This window comes from Chrysemys picta, chromosome 1 (genome assembly GCF_011386835.1).
Source record: "Chrysemys picta bellii isolate R12L10 chromosome 1, ASM1138683v2, whole genome shotgun sequence".
NCBI classification, from domain to species: domain Eukaryota; kingdom Metazoa; phylum Chordata; order Testudines; family Emydidae; genus Chrysemys; species Chrysemys picta.
The window spans coordinates 51,485,944-51,505,139 of NC_088791.1; the positions used below are offsets into that span (position 1 = coordinate 51,485,944).

Here is a 19,196-nt window from a genome sequence, read left to right on the forward strand (position 1 = left end):
TGTGGACTGGTCCAGGCTGAGGTTGATGGTAGGGTGGAAATTGTTGAAATCATGATGGAATTCCTCAAGGGCTTCTTTTCCATGGGTCCAGATGATGATGATGTCATCAATGTAGCGCAAGTAGAGTAGGGGTGTTAGGGGAGAGAGCTGAGGAAGCATTGTTCTAAGTCAGCCATAAAAATGTTGGCATACTGTGGGGCCATGCAGGTACCCATAGCAGTGCCGCTGATTTGAAGGTACACATTGTCCCCAAATGTGAAATAGTGAGGACAAAGTTACAAAGTTCAGCCACCAGGTTTGCCGTGACATTATCGGGGATACTGTTCCTCATGGCTTGTAGTCCATCTTTGTGTGGAATGTTGGTGTAGAGGGCTTCTACATCCATAGTGGCTAGGGTGTTTTCAGGAAGATCACTAATGGATTGTAGTTTCCTCAGGAAGTCAGTGGTGTCTCGAAGATAGCTAGGGGTACGTCTACACTACGAAATTAGTTCGAATTTATAGAAGCCGGTTTTATTGAAATCGGTTGTATACAGCCGATTGTGTGTGTCCACACAATAAAATGCTCTAGGTGCTCTAGTCGGCGGACCGCGTCCACAGTACAAGGCTAGCGTCGACTTCCAGAGCATTGCACTATGGGTAGCTATCCCACAGCTATCCCACAGTTCCCGCAGTCTCCGCCGCCCCTTTGAATTCTGGGTTGAGATCCCAATGCCCGGATGATGCAAAACAGTGTCGCGGGCGGTTCTGGGTACATGTCGTCAGGCCCCTCCCTCCCCCGTCACAGCAACGGCAGACAATAGATTCGCGCCTCTTTACCTGGGTTACCTGGGTTACCTGTACAGACAACATGGAGCCCGCTCAGCTCAGCTCACCGTCACCATATGTCCTCTGGGTGCCGGCAGACGTGGGACTGCATTGCTACACAGCAGCAGCTGCTAACTGCCTTTTGGCGGTAGACGGTGCAGTAGACTGGTAGCCTTCATCGGCGATCTGGGTGCTGGCAGCCGTGGGGCTTGCCTTTTGGCAGTAAATGGTGTATTACGACTATTAGCCGTCCTATTACAAGTCGGGTCATCGCACGTTAGCAGAGTCTTCCCCGAGCAGCCGATTGTGCAATAGGCCTGAAGACCATCGTCATACGCCGCCCCGTATTTGCTGCCAAGCACCCAGAAAGATGCCGAGGGCTATCAGTCACGCTGCACCGTCGTCTTAAGATGTAAAAAATAGATTTGCTCTGTATTCATTTGCTTCCCCCTCCCTCCGTCAAATCAACGGCCTGCTAAGCCCAGGGTTTTCAGTTTAATCTTTGGGGGGAACATTCTGTGTGACAGTTGTTTGTGTTTCTCCCTGATGCACAGCCACCGTTCTTGATTTTAATTCCCTGTGCCTGTATGCCATGTCGTCACTCAGCCCGCCCTCCCTCCTTCCCCTAGTCCGTCAGATACTACGTTTGCGCCACAGCTCAGAGAGCCGAGAAGCGGTTCGCGCCTTTTCTTTGAATTCTGGGTTGAGATTCCAATGCCCGGATGATGCAAAACAGTGTCGCGGGCGGTTCTGGGTACATGTCGTCAGGCCCCTCCCCCCTCGTCACAGCAACGCAGACAATAGATTCGCGCCTTTTTACCTGGGTTACCTGTGCAGACAACATACCACGGCAAGCATGGAGCCCGCTCAGCTCAGCTGAGCTCACCGTCACCATATGTCCTCTGGGTGCTGGCAGATGTGGGACTGCATTGCTACACAGCAGCAGCTGCTAACTGCCTTTTGGCGGTAGACGGTGTAGCATGATAGCCATGGGGCTGGCAGCCGTAGGGCTGCATTGCACCAGCCCCTTGCCAGGCGATGGTATATTATGACTGGTACCCGTCGTCATCGTATTGGTGTGGCTGTCAATCATGGCCACCTGGGCAGACATGCTACTGTTTCGATGATGATGGCTACCAGTCGTAATATACTATTTTCTGCCAATTGCCCAGTATTGTCTGCTAAGCACCCAGAAGAGGCCGAGGGCGATGCTGGGTGCTGGCGGACGTGGGGCTGGCAGACGTGGGGCTGCATTGCTACACAGCAGCAGCCCCTTGCCTTTTGGCAGATGATGGTATTTTATGATTGGTATCCGTCATCGTCATACTGGTATGGGTATGGCTGTCACTCATGCTGCACCGTCGGCTGCCACCTTAAGATGTAAAAAATAGATTTGTTCTGTATTCATATGCTTCCCCTTCCTCCGTGAAATCAATGGCCTGCTAAGCCCAGGGTTTTCATTTTAATCTTTGGGGGGACCATTCTGTGTGACAGTTGTTTGTGTTTCTCCCTGTTCCTGTACCTGTACGCCATGTCGTCACTCGGCCCTCCCTCCCTCCCGCCCTCCCTCCTTCTCCTGGTCCATCAGATACTACTTTCGCGCCTTTTTTCTGACCAGGCGCCATAGCTAGCACTGGGATCATGGAGCCTGCTCAGATCACCGCGGCAATTATGAGCACTATGAACACCACGCGCATTGTCCTGGAGTATATGCAGAGCCAGGACGTGCCAAGGCGAAACCCAGACCAGGCGAGGAGGCGATTGCAGCGCGGCGACGAGAGTGATGAGGAAATTGACATGGACATAGACCTCTCACAAGGCACAGGCACCAGCAATGTGGAAATCATGGTGTCACTGGGGCAGGTTGATGCCGTGGAACGCCGATTCTGGGCCCGGGAAACAAGCACAGACTGGTGGGACCGCATCGTGCTGCAGGTATGGGATGATTCCCAGTGGCTGCGAAACTTTCGCATGCATAAGGGCACTTTCATGGAACTTTGTGACTTGCTGTCCCCTGCCCTGAAACGCCAGGATACCAAGATGAGAGCAGCCCTCACAGTTGAAAAGCGAGTGGCGATAGCCCTGTGGAAGCTTGCAACGCCAGACAGCTACCGGTCAGTCGGGAATCAATTTGGAGTGGGCAAATCTACGGTGGGGGCTGCTGTGATCCAATTTGCCAGGGCAATGAAAGACCTGGTGATAGCAAGGGTAGTGACTCTGGGCAACGTGCAGTCAATAGTGGATGGTTTTGCTGAAATGGGATTCCCAAACTGTGGCGGGGCCATAGACGGAACCCATATCCCTATCTTGTCACCGGAGCACCAAGCCACCGACTACGTAAACCGCAAGGGGTACTTTTCAATGGTGCTGCAAGCCCTGGTGGATCACAAGGGACGTTTCACCAACATCAACGTGGGATGGCCGGGAAAGGTACATGATGCTCGCGTCTTCAGGAACTCTGCTCTGTTTCGAAAGCTGGAGGAAGGGACTTTCTTCCCGGACCAGAAAGTGACCATTGGGGATGTTGAAATGCCTATCGTGATCCTTGGGGACCCAGCCTACCCCTTAATGCCATGGCTCATGAAGCCGTACACAGGCAGCCTGGACAGGAGTCAGGACCTGTTCAACTACAGGCTGAGCAAGTGCCGAATGGTGGTGGAATGTGCATTTGGACGTTTAAAAGCGCGCTGGCGCAGCTTACTGACTCGCTCAGACCTCAGCGAAAAGAATATACCCATTGTTATTGCTACTTGCTGTGCGCTCCACAATATCTGTGAGAGTAAGGGGGAGACCTTTATGGCGGGGTGGGAGGTTGAGGCAACTCGCCTGGCCGCTGATTACGCGCAGCCAGACACCAGGGCGGTTAGAGGAGCACAGCAGGGCGCGGTGCGCATCAGAGAAGCTTTGAAAACGAGTTTTGTGACTGGCCAGGCTACTGTGTGAAACTTCTGTTTGTTTCTCCTTGATGAACCCTCCAAACCCCCCCCCCGACCCGGTTCACTCTACTTCCCTGTAAACCAACCACCCCACCCCACCCTCCCCTCCCGCTTGCAGAGGCAATAAAGTCATTTTTTTTTAACATTCATGCATTCTTTATTAGTTCCTTACAGAGGTAGGGGGATAATTGCCAAGGTAGCCTGGGATGGGTGGGGGAGGAGGGATGGAAAAGGACACACTGCATTTTAAAACTTTAACTCTTATTGAAGGCCAGCCTTCTGATGCTTGGGCGATCATCTGGGGTGGAGTGACTGGGTGGACGGAGGCCCCCCCACCGTGTTCTTGGGCGTCTGGGTGAGGAGGCTATGGAACTTGGGGAGGAGGGCTGTTGGTTACACAGGGGCTGTAGCGGCGGTCTCTGCTCCTGCTGCCTTTCCTGCAACTCAACCATACGCTCGAGCATATCAGTTTGATGCTCCAGCAGACGGAGCATTGCCTCTTGCCGTCTGTCTGCAAGCTGACGCCACCTATCGTCTTCAGCCCGCCACTTGCTCTGTTCTTCCCGCGATTCAGCCCGCCACCTCTCCTCTCGTTCATATTGGGCTTTTCTCATCTCCGTCATTGACTGCCTCCACGCATTCTGCTGTGCTCTATCAGCCTGGGCGGACATCTGCAGCTCCGTGAACATCTCGTCCCTCGTCCTACGTTTTCTCTTTCTAATGTTCACGAGCCTCTGCGAAGGAGAAACATTTGCAGCTGGCGGAGGAGAAGGGAGAGGTGGTTAAAAAAGACACATTTTAGAGAACAATGGGTACACTCTTTCATTACAAGGTCGCATATTTCGGCTTGCAGGCAGCCATCGTAGGCCACAGTGTTTTGGCTTTTTTAACCTTCTTAACATGCGGGAAAGGTTGCAAACAGCAGCGCATTTCCCATATCAAGGATGAATTGGGTTGTCCATTTAAAATGGGGTTTCAATGTAAAAGGAGGGGGCTGCGGTTTCCCGGTTAACATGCGGCACAAACACAAGTAAACCCCCCCCCCCCACACACACACGATTCTCTGGGATGATCACTTCACCCCTCCCCCCACCGCGTGGTTAACAGCGGGGAACATTTCTGGTCAGAAGAGCAGGAACGGGCGCCTCTGAATGTCCCCTTAATAAAATCACCCCATTTCAACCAGGAGAGCTTTCTGGAGATGTCCCTGGAGGATTTCCGCTCCATCCCCATACACGTTAACAGACTTTTCCAGTAGATGTACTGGCCGCGATTGCCAGGGCAAAGTAATCATTAAACACGCTTGCTTTTTTTTTGTAATGTTTACAAATAGTTACAAAGTTACACTCACCAGAGGTCTCCTGTGTGCCCTGAGGGTCTTGGGTGAGTTCGGGGGTTACTGGTTCCAGGTCCAGGGTCACAAACATATCCTGGCTGTTGGGGAAACCGGTTTCTCCGCTTCCTTGCTGCTGTGAGCTACCTACAGTACCTCCATCGTCATCTTCCTCGTTCCCCGAACCGTCTTCTCTGTGTGTTTCTCCAGTGAGAGAGTCATAGCACACGGTTGGGGTAGTGGTGGCTGCACCCCCTAGGATCGCATGCAGCTCCGCGTAGTAGCGGCAAGTTTGCGGCTCTGCCCCGGACCTTCCGTTTGCTTCTCTGGCTTTGTGGTAAGCTTGCCGTAGCTCCTTAATTTTCACGCGGCACTGCTGTGTGTCCCTGTTATGGCCTCGGTCCTTCATGGCCTTGGAGATCTTTTCTAATACTTTTCCATTTCTTTTACTGCTATGGAGTTCAGCTATCACTGCTTCATCTCCCCATATGGCGAGCAGATCTCGTACCTCCCGTTCGGTCCATGCTGGAGCTCTTTTGCGATCCTGGGAGGACTCCATCACGGTTACCTGTGCTGATGAGCTCTGCGGGGTCACCTGTGCTCTCCACGCTGGGCAAACAGGAAATGAAATTCAAACCTTCGCAGGTCTTTTCCTGTCTACCTGGTCAGTGCATCTGAGTTGAGAGTGCTGTCCAGAGCGGTCACAATGAAGCACTGTGGGATAGCTCCCGGAGGCCAATAACGTCGAATTCCGTCCACACTACCCCAATTCCGACCCGCAAAGACCGGTTTTATCGCTAATCCCCTCGTCAGAGGTGGTGTAAAGAAACCGGTTTAAAGGACCCTTTAAGTCGAAAGAAAGGGCTTCGTTGTGTGGACGTGTCCAGGCTTAATTCGGTTTAACGCTGCTAAAGTCGACCTAAACCCGTAGTGTAGACCAGGCCTAGGAGTGCTGGTAGCGTAGGGCCTGAGGAGGGAGTCCACGTAGCCAGACAATCCTGCTGTCAGGGTGCCAATGCCTGAGATGATGGGGCGTCCAGGATTTCCAGGTTTATGGATCTTGGGTAGCAGATAGAATACCCCTGCTCGGGTATTCTATTTTTTTTTCTCCCTTGCTGATAAAAGCTCACCTTATCTGACCACTCTCCTTATAGTGTGTATAGTAACCCATTGTTTCATGATGTGTGTATGTGTGTGTGTGTGTTGTCTTCCTACTGTGTTTTCCACTACATGCAGCCGATGAAGTAGGCTGTAGCCCACGAAAGCTTATGCTCAAATAAATTTGTTAGTCTCTAAGGTGCCACAAGTACTCCTGTTCTTTTTGCGGATACAGATTAACACAGCTGCTACTCTGAAAAACTGAGTGGTGTGTGACGCAGTTTGTGTCAAGGAGTATTTTAAATGTGAAAAACCTGTAAAACAAAATAATTTTTAATTCTTCCCTCCCCTACTCAATTATATTTCAGCCTTTATTTTTATTCTCATCATCCCCTCTCTCTCTACTTCAGCTCCCTTGTGTTCCATTTCCACGAACCGAGTGTGACAAATTCATTTTTTTTAATTAGTTTTTAAAAATGTTTGCATCAAGCCCCAAATTTCACCACGGACCCACCATTAGACACTGCTAAGAAGACGGCACGTCAGCTGTTTGTCAGTGTTACATTGCTTTTTCCCATCTCAGGAGGAGGAGGACTGGGAGAAGGAGGAGAGAGAGCTTGTGCCCAGATATGCTGGAGCTTAGCCCCTCCTAGTGCCTTAAAGCCCACATGGGCGTGAGCCAAGTGGGGGATTGAGGAGCAAATTGGCACTAACAATCCCCCCCCCCCCACACACACACACACACCATCCCTGCCCGTCCCATGTATTTATCTAAACCCTGTTATAGTCTTGACTTTCACAATATCCTCTTGCAAAGAGTTGCACAGGTTGACTGTGCGTTGTGTGAAAAAATACTTCCTTTTTTTGTTTTAAACATGCTGCCTATTTATTTTATTTGGTGACCCGTTATTCTTGTGTTATGAGAAGGAGTAAATAATACTTCCTTATTTAATTTCTCCTCACCAGTCATGATTTTCTAGACCGCTATCATATTCCCCCTTAGTCATCTCTTTTCCAAACTGAAAAGTCCCAGTCTTATTCATCTCTCCTCATATGGCAGCTGTTCCATACCCCTAATCATTTTTTTGCCCTCCTCATACCTTTTCCAATTCCAATATATCTTTTTTGAGATGGGGTGACCGCATCTTCACACGGTATTCAAGATGTGGGCATACCATGGATTTATATAGAGGCGATATGATATTTTCTGTCTTATTATCTATCCCTTTCTTAATGATTCCCAACATTCTGTTTGCTTTTTTGACTGCCGCTGCACATTGAGTGAACGTTTTCAGAGAACTATCCACAATGACTCTGTCCTGATTAAACACAGAAATCTCCGACAACTATGCTGTAAATCATTGAATTTGTAGGTGCATCTTCAACTATCAGAAGCTTTGAGGAGCCCTATAACAAAAAATAGTTAAAGAACTGTGTGCTAAGAATTTTATGCTAATCGGAGGGACACAGCCCTGACTTACTTTGAATGCTCACCTGTTCCTGCTTACACAAGAGATTCTCTTTTTCAAGAGTTTTCTAATATTTTGAAGTGCAGCTGTCCTGACTGTTTAAAATGTCATTACCTTAATTCAGCACATCTGCACCATGTGTGTATTCAATGTCTTAACTTCTTACATTAGTGACAAAAATAAGCTTCTGCTACATTTTACTTCTGTTAACGCAAGTGTGCTTCATTATTTAATAAAGTCCAGAAATTCAAGTGCAGTTGATAAAGTTGGGTCTATATAAAAAGGAGCTGATGCTTTCACATCCGCTGGATTTTTTTCTTTTTACTGTCTATTTAGGTTTCCATCTAACTGGACATTACAAGTCACCTCAAAGTGTGCTGTCTGCACAAGAGTCGGGCTGGAGGCATGAAATATAAATTAACAATATTATGTAATACTAAAAGCTGTGATGGAACATATCCCAGTGTAAATGTTACACAGCAAAAGGGAGGGAGAAGTTATCAATGAACTTATAATTAATTAGGTACCTAGACAAAATGGTTTGTAAAAAATATTAGTGGCCGGTTGGAATCCAGGCATGACACCAATTAACATGCACAATATTAGACACACTGTTTCCATCAAAATTCTAATATAGAGGGAAACAATGAGTTCAAAATATGCACAAGCAAATAAGGAAAGTAAGAGAGTCCTTAAATATAATTTTTTCATGTGCCCTGGAATGTGTCTCCATTATTTCCATATTCTCCTTTACAGGCAATTGGGGCTAGACTTGGTTCCAAGAAAAGAATATGCTATGGTGGATCCTGACGAGATCAGTATTACAGAACTCTATAGGCTGGTAAGTAGATTCTTTCCCGGGGCACCCAGGGTTGAGAGCCCTTGCTACCTCTTACCCTTAGCATGAGGAAGCCTTGTCTGTGCCTGCTGGGGTCAGCTTCCCAAATCCACTGGACATGGGCAACACAAGGACTCCCCTCTAGGCCTATGCAGGCCCTGCTGTCACTCCACAGGTTAGCAATTGGCACACTCCAGCGCTTGAGCCCTCCAAGTGTGTACCTGGAGCATCCTGCCCCTGGTCTGTTGGACACTTGCAGTATTTACAGATTCACTGCTTCCAAAGAAGCAGTATGTGCCAGCTTACCAGTTCCACTTCAGATCACTGCCCTGTTATAAACATATCAAAGCACTTAGATATGTTTATAGTGAAATAAAGTATAAGTTTATTTACCAAAACTAGAGATTCAAGTAGTAGCAAATAGAAATATTGGAAACAAATGGTTACATAATAAATAAAATCATAACCTGCATTCTAGACTTGAGACTTAATTAACAAGATAAGACCTCTTGTGCAGGGGTGTCCGTATACAGATACAAGTGTCCACGGTAAAAATTTTGAGATCCGTGGAGGGCGCTCATGGGCGGGTCCCCGCAAGCAGGTCCCCGTCCCTGCTGTTGCTGATGGAGGGATGGCCAGGCGGCTCTGCACGCTGCCTACGTTCCCCCTCCCCGAGTGCTGACTCCGTGGCTCCTGCCCATTGGCTAGGAACCGTGGCTAATCGGAGCTGCGGGGGCAGCACATGCGGATGGGGCAGTGCGCAGAGCTGCCTGGCCGTGCCTCTACGTAGGAGCCGGAGGGGGGACATGGCGTTGCTTCTGGGAGCTGCTTGAGGTAAGCGCTCCATGGAGCCTGCATAACCACCACCACCCTGCCCCAGCCCTGATTCCACTCCCACCCTCTGAACGCCTTGGTCCCAACCTGGAGCACCCTCCTACACCCCAAATCCCTCAGCCCCACCCCAGAGCCTGCACCCCCAGCTGGAGCCCTCATCCCTCTCCCCACCCCAACACCCTGCCCCAGCCTGGAGCCCCTTCCGGCACTCCAAACCTTCAGTCCCAGCCCAGAGCCGCCTCCTGTACCCCAAATCCCTCATCCACGGACCCACATGAGAGCCTGCACCCCCAGCTGAAGCCCTCTCACCCTCACACACACATCCCACCCCCCTGCTCCAGCCCAGAGCCCTCTCCCGCACCTTGAACCCCTCATTTCTGGCCCCACCCCAGAACCCGCACCCCCAGCCCAGAGCCTGTACCCCCTCCCACACCCAACCCCCCTGCCTCATCACAGAGCCTTCCCGCTGCCCCTCCAATGTCCATCACTAAGTCCAGTAATTTTGTCAAGTGTCCGTCACACAACATGGTGGTGCTGACCCTTGCTCTTGTGTCTTGTAGAGTAATGCTCACCCAAAATCCTTGCAGTGCTTTATAGCCTGGCTGGCTGTGACCCTGTTTTCATGAGTAAACACTCTTGTCAGTTTGTCTCCTCCAAGGACTCTGTGTGTCCCCTTGCACTCCAAGAAAAAACACATTCCTTTGTTTTTATTCATAAACCGGATACCCCATCCCTTGCTGTTGGTTTATTCCTGTAAATTTTGTCTCTTGTAGATTTCGCAATCTCTCAGCCCACCCTGGCTCCGTATGCAGTATGCATTGTGAGGCATATAATACACAAAAGTCCAGACAGGGAGATAGTTGTCCGTTACCTCCTGTCTGAAAGGAACATTTCCAAGGTGTGTCACTTCCTGGTGACTACCTTAATTCCAGGACCTTAAGAACATAATTTTTAGTATAGATACATAACTCCTTAAATATTATCTGTATATACATTTCACAATGATCATGATGACCAGTGGGCTATTGGCACTCAGTAGAGATTTCACATTCCACCCTTTGGTGAACTGTTATGTAGATATCACTCCCAGAGGATCTCTCTAAAACCCTATGCACCCCCTGTGTCCTATGACAGTTCAAAATTTAAAAAAAATTCTAATGTCTGGGTCAGTATATTTCTATTGATAACATATTGGAATTTGTCTTGATATCAGAAATTTCTTTGGGGCTATTTTGATGCATCTGTAGCTCTGAAAGATACTTTCCTTTGAGTTAAACTTTCCACTGACAATATATGTACGTGTGTGCGCGTGCTCCGCATGTTATGTGGATTTGATATATCATCAGTGAAACCATTACAGTTCTGGAATGGTTCCATAAAAGCTTAATCATGAGTAAAAGCATATGAGATGCTTTCTTTAATACTGTAACTGGGCCCTTAGTTGCATTAGGCTATGCAAAGATTAATGGAATTGTAATAATATATCCATTGTATGAGTATTGTCACTCTTAATCATATTGGTTGTGGGGTCTCTTCAGCTAATATAATAACATGGATGTCAATAAAGCTGTATGAGACAACTCTCCTTTTGGCTTCTCTGTACACAGAATGATCCATTTTATTTTATGGGAAATTATAATTATTTTTTAAGGGGCCTGATCCATACAAACTCCATTGAAGTGAATGGAAAGACTCCAATTGACTTCAGTAGGATTTGGATATGACCTATGGTAATGTTAAATTGCTACAGTAATATAGAACTTATCTGCTTAAGTTTAAAAACTTTTTTTAAACTAAGTTTTACTCTTGTTAACACAAATGTATTTGAATAATTAACATGGCCCATAGAATAAAGCACAGATGAGAAGATTGGGCCCATATAAATGTGAGCTGACATATTTACATTTGCTAATATTATTTTTTTACTATATATTCTGATCATCATTTGACTTGACATTACAGATCACCTGTTTCATTGTGGTGTCAGTTAAGTATTTGGGTTATGTGTTGAAAACACTGGGTTAGTCTTTCTCAAAGTTCAAAACTGTACGTAGTATTACAGATTACATGTTTGGACACTTAATATGAAATATTTTTCTAATTATGTGGAAAGGAAATTAATCAAGTGAAGAAAAATGAAAAATACAATTAAGTGGAAAAACGCTGATTACTTCATAAGATTAGCTAAATTAGATAAGAAGAATAAAAGAAATAAAATTAGATATCGCTAACGTGGGCAACCTTACTAAAATTAGTGAGCAGCTAAGCAATGTAAATTTTAAAAATAAAAAAAGGAGAAAAGCAAAAGATGTTAGCTTACATTGAGGATTAAGTGTCACATTTTGATTTTAAAAAAAAACCGTAATTTTAAATGCTAAGAGACAGAAATAGTACTATTTGATTTTTTTTTTTTTTGATCCCGGGTTCCATTAAAATGGTCAAACTATAAACTGATAAATGAGGTTATTAAGGGAAAAAGCAACTGACCTACAGAGCAGTCTGGCACAGATTATACTATGTGGAAGTGAACTTTTCGGTTTTAGAATAATAACTACAAAGCAACTGTATAGTTTATTTTAAAGCTTTTTCAGGAGCAATTCTTTAAACCAGATTTTAAATAAAGCGTGGGTACATACCTGCCTAAGGTGGTTTTGGGTTCTGGTGGTTAGAAGAAGGAGCTGGAAGGTTGGGGTTAATGGATTCTAACAGTCCCAATTGAGCCAATGGGTAACCCTGATTAAGTCATGCCAGCACCTTATTCCTCTTATCTGGGAAATAGATGAAAATCAGTTGGCTCATTGCAGAACAGGTGCTACATCTAAAATGAGGGGTTTGGGATTAAGAAATTACCCCCACATTTAGAATTTTTAACTAGTGCTATGTTTAATGTATTAGGCTTTTTTATAAATATTTGAACGTGCTGATAGATGTGGTTGTTGTTGATACTAATATGTAGATGGAGCATCGTCATCGAAAGAAAGACACTCCTATCCCAGCAAGCAGCCACCATCTTTTTGTGCAGATGAAGAGTCTGATGTGCTCCAATCTGGGAGAGGAATTGGAAGTCATCTTCTCACTGTTTGATAGTAAAGAGAATCGACCAATCAGGTAATAACATCAATTTTCATGTAAATATTTCAAAACCACAGTTTAGAAGGACTTAGATTAGTGTGTTCCATGCATCTTACATGATGGAGCTAGTGATACGTTTAGGACTTGTCTACACAGTGTGGTAATGCTGACTATGGGAGTATGATTTCTAAAGTTCTGTGATGCATTACACCATAGGTGCCGACTCCGTGGGTGCTCCACCTCCAGAGCACCCACGGAGAAAAATCAGTGGGTGCTGAGCACCCACCAGCAGTTCCCCGTGGCCCCGCCCCCTCACCCTGCTCCAGCTCGCCTCCACCTCCTCTGCGAGCGCGCCGCCGCGTCCTACTTGTTTCCCCTCCCTCCCAGCGCGGGGTAAAGAGGAGGGGGAATGCGGCATGCTGGGGGAAGAGGCAGGGATTTGGGGAAGGGATCCAATAGGGACAGGGACGGGGCGGAGTTGTGGCGGGGACTTTGGGGAAGGGGTTGGAAGGGGAGGCGCGAGCTCCCACCGGTGCCAGAGAAAGTTGGCACCTATGCGTTACACATTAATTGGTCCATATACACCTTGCTGATGTGCACTAAAGGTTCCCTAGTTCAAGGGTTCCCAACCTTTTTCTTTCTGAGGCCCCCTCTCCCCCACCATGCTATAAAAACTCGGCCCACGTGTGTCACAATAATTGGATTTTTGCATATAAAAGCCAGGGCCAGCATTAGGGGGTAACCAGCAGGGCAACTGCCTGGGGCCCCATGCCACAGTGGCCCCCGCAAAGCTACATTACTAAAGCTTTAGCTTCAGTCCCAGGTGGCAGAGCTAAGGGCCCTGGGCTTCAGCCCCATGTGGTGGGGCTTCGGCTTTCTGCCCTGGGTCCCAATAAGTCTAATGCTGGCCCTGCTTGGTGGACGTTATGACGTTGCACTCTATATGATTTTATAAAAATATGCTAATTAATGAGTGAATATAATGTAACTGGAATATGCTTCATGCAAAAGGTCTCTTGTAAGATATCATTACAAAGTTTATAATCTACTGAGTGTGGTCATTGTATTTGTATAAATGTATCACTCTTGTATCTGAAACTAGAAATATGAAATATAACTCTGAGGGCCTACTGTAATTATGCAAAGTGTGAGACATTAATTAGTGGTTTGGAATCTTGATGGCTCCCATCAACCAGGACAATTGACTCTGGATGGCTCTGTTTGCAGGCAAGTCTTCCTGTGAGTCAGACTGGGAGGAATGAAGGCTTAGGGTCTTACAGTGACATGTGATCATGTCACCTGAACTGGAATCCATCTTTAACCTAGTGTTTTTCCATTGGGTGGGAACCCAGAGGAACAAAGGATTCCTGCCTTATGCAAAAGATATATAAATGGGTGGAAGAAAAGAAAGAGGGGTCCCTCATGAGGAATCCCCTAGCTACCACCTGAGCTGGAACAAGAGCTGGAAGGTGTCCAGTCTGAGGAAAAAACTTACTGAAGCATCTCTAAAGGTGAGATTATCTGTATTCAGTTTGATTAGACATAGATTTGCATGTTTTATTTTATTTTGCTTGGTGACTTACTTTGTTCTGTCCGTCACTACTTGGAACCACTTAAATCCCACTTTCCGTATTTAATAAAATCACTTTTTACTTATTAATTAACCCAGAGTATGTGTTAATACCTGGGTGGGCAAACAGCTGTGCATATCTCTCTATCCGTGTTATAGAGGGTGAACAGTTTGAGTTTACCCTGCATAAGCTTTATACAGGATAAAATGGATTTATTTGGGTTTAGACCCCATTGGGAATTGGGCATCTGAGTGTTAAAGACAAGAACACTTTTGTAAGCTGCTTTCAGGTAAGCCTGCAGCTGTTTGGGGATGTGATTCAGACCTGGGTCTGCGTTTGCAGCAGGTTAGCGAGTCTGGCTCAAACCAGGCAGGGCACTGAAGTCCTAAGCTGACGGGGCAGGAAAGCAGGGGCAGAAGTAGTCTTGTCACATCAGGTGGCAGCTTCCAAGGGGGGTTCTGTGATCCAACATGTCACACCTGTGAAACTTGCTCGCGGCACCCCCCAGCGGGCCCCAGATCTCTGGTTGAGAACCACTGCCCTAGTTGATTCTCGGACTAATTAATGCACAACATGTTAGTGCTGTTTAGAAATCACAGCCCTGTAGTGCGCAGCACCCCACTGTGTAGACAAGCCCTTAGTTATACTTTCAGAAACAGGTATAGGATAGCCTTGGTGATTAGAGGAGCATTAGTAACCTCTGTAATACCATCGTAGTTTCAAATTAATATTTCTTTTATCCACCAAGTTCTTCACTTTTTTCAAATATTATTTTGTTTTTGTGTGAGAGGATGGAGGTGTGTGCCCCCACGTGCACGTTTGCACATATAGTGAGTATTTACTTTGTAACGTGGAGGTCATTTTTTAGCTGCTCCTTCTCTTCCAACATTCAGGTTGCATCCGTATTTTGCTGCCGCTTCCTCCATAATGTTTCTAAGATCCATTTGCTTTATGTTCAGACAGCCTAAATTCTGTCCAGGCCCTTATCTCCTGTTTTGATTACTGTAACCTGCTGGGGACTCCTTAATAGCCATGCCATCCCTTTCCAGTTCATACAAAATACAGCTTCTAAAGTCATCCTCCTTGCTCATCACTGTGACCCTTCCACTTGCAAAACTGACTTCTATGGTTTTGAGGGGCTCATATATTTTAATTCCCTATGTTTTGTTTTTTAGTCACCTTTTGAATCTGGATCGTGAGTTGCACCAATACTGGTAGTGCTGGGCCCCAGAAGACAGCAAGCTTGTGCTGTATGTTTCTCAGAAGGACACGAGAGAAGGGGAAGGGGTGGAACAACACTATTGTGTTGTGGGCAAGATGGGGAGGAGCAAGAGATGGGGGTAGAGCCATGAAAGTGTTGTACAGTGCTCCCCCCTCCTCTGCACTCTTCTGGACAGGAGAGAAGATAATGGGGGGGATAGGATCATGCTGCATTTTGTCCACACTCAACATATGTGAGCATAGGGAGGGGAGCCCAGTGGGGAAGAGTCTCAAGGGTCTGGTCTGATAGGAAGTGTGTCGAGGACTTTTGGGATGTGAATCATGAAATGCTTCCTGCTCTCCTGGGTACAGACTGAGTGTAGGATGGAAGTGGGAAATGTCTTTCTGCAGAGAAGGAATTTTGAGACCAGACCTCAGGGTAGACAAATCTTAGGTAAGATGGCACAAGACCTCACAAAGAGTTAAATAAGTCACTGGTATGGGATCATTAATAGGATGTTAGTAGTGTGAATGCAAATTGTGTTATATGATATCTGTGAGAATCTTTTCATTCATGGCCGAGGGAATGTTTTGGATCAAGTGGAAATCATTACAGAATTTGACAAAATGACATCTGACTATTTTTGGTAGAAAAAGGGCAAGGAGATGTCTGCCCGCTATTTTGGAGGAAAACCACCCAGAATAAATTGATTCTTGTTGCTAGTGAAATCGCACAAACATCTGTTACTAGGATCAAAACTGCTAGGTACTATTATGTAATCCTAGACGGCACATCTGACATTAGTCACCTAAAACAGTTCACTGTCGTATTGAGAATTGTGGCCATCTGTGAGCAGGAGGCATCAAGGAATATTTTCTGGAATTAATTCCAGTAAATGGCAGAAAAGGTGAAGGGTTAATTGAGAGAGAGCTTCAGAACTTGAAGGAGCATAATTTGGACATTTAGGACTGCTGAAGGCAAGGGTATGGCAGTAGTAGTATGAAAAGCAAGAAACTGAAATGCTTTTGTGTGAGCATGCACAACTTCTAGGATTATCTGCAACCCATGTGCCTGCCATGATCTGAACCAGGTTGTTATTGACAGTCCATTCCTCAGAAATTGTGAAGTTGCTCTATAGCAGTGGTCCCCAACCTTTTTCATGGGGCAGGTGCCGGATGACTAGCCGCTGAGGATCATGGCTGCCGGACAAGCAGCCGCCGAAATGCTGCCGTGAAGCGGCGACGTCAAGAGGCGTCGCCGCCAAAATGCCGCCATGAAGCAGCAGCATCAAGAGGTGTCGCCGCCAAAATGCTGCCGAAATTCGGCGGCATTTCGGCGGTAGCGCTTCTTGACGTTATCGCTTCTCGGCGGCATTTCGGTGGCTGCTTTTCCAGCGGCCAGTAGGCGGGTGCATATGGATGCCCCAGCGGGCACCATGGCGCCTGTGGGCACCGCGTTGGGGACCCCTGCTCTATAGCTATTTAGAGTAGCTTTACAATCTCGGTGCTTTCTCATCACCTCACTGGCAAATCTTAAAGCATGTTGCCATGACTCCAAAATAGCTTCCCGGAGCATGGTGGGAAAGCAGGATGAACTCTGTGAAAGCAGTTTCCTATGCACTGAAGCATTTTTTGAGATGCACTACTAAAGAATGCTGAAAATATTGAAACCAGTAGAGCATGAACTCCTTGTAGATGTTGCCAAATTGGTAAATGAAATATCAGTCCTACACAATGTTCCCTCTAATTTTTTTTCCATCCATGTGCAGAATGAATTTTGTTATGTGCACCAATATTGAGTTAATGTGTGGATGTGCGCCACTAGTAGAAACAAAAAACCTAGATATAGTATATACTTTTAAAAAGTTATCATAGGGATAATTACTTCAGCCAGGACAGGTTAGGCATTTTAGAATTCACTACTCCAAGAATTAAATTTAAGTACAAGAGAGAAATAAAAATTAGGAAATGCATAGACCAGTCAAAAACTAAAATAACACACTTTGAAAGAATAAAATTACAGAGAATATATGTGAATTGCAGGAAGTACCAAGAAGTAACAACAACAACAATAATAGAAGTATGTGTTGGGAGGTGAGTGTGAAAGTGTGTGTGTGTAAGAGAGACACACACAGACTGTGTGTGTGAGAGAGAGAGAGACTGTGTGTGTGTGTGAGAGAGAGTGTGTGTGTGCGTTAGCTGCTGGGGAAGTCTATGGGAGACTGTACACTGTCTCTTTAAGGCACTCACTCACCAGGCTCGTTCAGACCTCAGACCGCTATAGCTCTCCTGCTCCTGAGCCCTGTCCCCCTCCCCAGCTCTGCAGATATGGGATACATGGACAAGGGGGAGGGGGACACCCTGACATCAGCACCTGCCTCTCTCCCCCCGGCTCTGCTAATGGAGTGCATGGCGCTTGATTCACTCCTGGATGGCCGCGTGACTGCGCAGCTTATAGGAAACACAGGTCCTACACATTCATTATTTGCGTAGAAGAATGGTATGATGTGCTTGTAGACCTGAACCATGTCTGCCAGGTGTTTCATAATGTTTCACCTAAGGTGTCTGTCTAATTCAGGGCTTCTTTGTGCAAGTCGTGTTGTATTAGAGAAAAAACAGTGGAATCAATTCTGATCAACCTCCTCTAGATACCACTACAGTAGTTAAGGAACTAGATTTATAATTTTAATTCCTTGAAACAAGAAAGAAAAGATCTTTGATTAGGAATGGCAGGATGAGAACATGCACGATCCAGGACTTTAATTCAAAGTGGATTTCTACAGCATTAGCCTCACTTGTGTTTATAGCTACTTTCTGAATTCCAACAAAAATGTGGATTTTTCCATTACATCACATTATACAGTAATCTTTCAGAAAATGTACTGAGAGTAAGGTGCAGAGGTCTCAAAATAAAATACCAGTAGACAAAACAAATAATCATTCTTACAAAGAAGTTGCAAAGTCTTGCTGAAATTATACAGGTCTCACCTTGATCACCAGTTTTCTTGTGAAGAATAGACTGCAGCAGGCTTATTTTCACACCTGTGCTGCACTGCATGTTTTCACATCTCTGCCTCTGTAGAATGAAACTTGACAAACTTAAAATGATCAGGACCTATTGGAGGGCTTCAGAGAGCCAATAAAGACTCTCAGGACTTGACAGTAAAAGCAGTACAACATAAACTTTCCAAAAACCTTACCTATAATAGTCAGATAAAGGAATTTGTATCTAAAAACTGAGAGAGATCCCCCAGACAACTGAAGACTATGGCACCCCATGTGTGTACAAATTTCTGTCCTGTAGATCTGTTTGCAACACATCCATTATATATTTGTTGCTGTTTTGCTAGGGCTGTGGAGTTATTTTTGTTTTTTAAATTGTATTAAAATTCAAAATCAAGGGAATTGGAACCTCTCAGGATTTGCTATTTTGATGAGTAGCACAAATTAATATCATTAAGTGACAGCTGTATAGAAATATCAAAAGCCTTGTGAAACTGGAGTGAGTAGCAGCTGTAGAGATGTGCTTTTTGTCACAGCTGAAAACACTTTTGTAAATATTCCTTAAGACAAAACACCAAACTATTCGGGGTGTTTGAGAAATTATTTTCATAGCTGTGGAAATGGCAGTACTTGCAGGGCGTTGCTGCTTATTGAGTTAAAAGACATTAAAGGCATTAGTGGAATTAAACTGTACTATAACCGCTTCCTCCTGATAAATGGGCTCTCCTTTTGTTCATAATAGATGTGTGTGTGAATTTGGTAGGAACGGAAGATGCTTTCTGCTGTAAATAAATAATTCAGTGGGACTGTATGAAGGAAGAATCCCCATCATTATTATATGAGGTGGGTAAGGACAGTGTCTTAGCCACTACTACCCTCCAGAAAGCATTAGAACCACATGATCTGTACAATGGAATGAAAACTACAGATGCACAGCACTGATGCCTTCTCTGTCAAAAACAAAGTATTATGAACAAAAGGAGAGCCCATTTATCAGGAGGTAGCGGTTATAGTACAGTTTAATTCCACTAATGCC

At 45.8% G+C, this 19,196-nt stretch overlaps 2 protein-coding genes across 5 annotated transcripts in view; one reads left to right on the forward strand and one right to left on the reverse strand.

The window, feature by feature from the left end:
• DOCK4 (dedicator of cytokinesis 4) overlaps positions 1–19,196 on the forward strand; it is a 403,168-nt gene that overhangs the window by 160,622 nt on the left and 223,350 nt on the right. For all 4 annotated transcript variants that reach the window (XM_008162515.4, XM_042861791.2, XM_042861754.2 and 1 more), the window contains exons 7-8: positions 8,399–8,483; positions 12,271–12,422. In XM_008162515.4, coding sequence (XP_008160737.2) covers positions 8,399–8,483; positions 12,271–12,422 — 237 coding nt within the window. The remainder of the gene's footprint in view (positions 1–8,398; positions 8,484–12,270; positions 12,423–19,196) is intronic.
• LOC135973446 (uncharacterized) lies at positions 3,997–6,015 on the reverse strand. Its single transcript, XM_065556610.1, has 2 exons — positions 5,094–6,015; positions 3,997–4,499 (listed from the first exon to the last, which is right to left on the reverse strand). Exons 1-2 carry the CDS (start codon positions 5,632–5,634, stop codon positions 3,997–3,999), a joined length of 1,044 nt encoding a protein of 347 aa, XP_065412682.1. The 5' UTR covers positions 5,635–6,015.

What these genes read in the sequence shown, in the direction of transcription:
- LOC135973446 (XM_065556610.1), bottom strand. Translation starts at nt 5,634, where the DNA reads ATGGAGTCCTCCCAGGATCGCAAAAGAGCTCCAGCATGGACCGAACGG. An exon ending in GGGCACACAGGAGACCTCTG is followed by an intron (nt 4,500 to 5,093) that starts GTGAGTGTAACT and finishes CTCCTCCGCCAG; the next exon opens with CTGCAAATGTTTCTCCTTCG.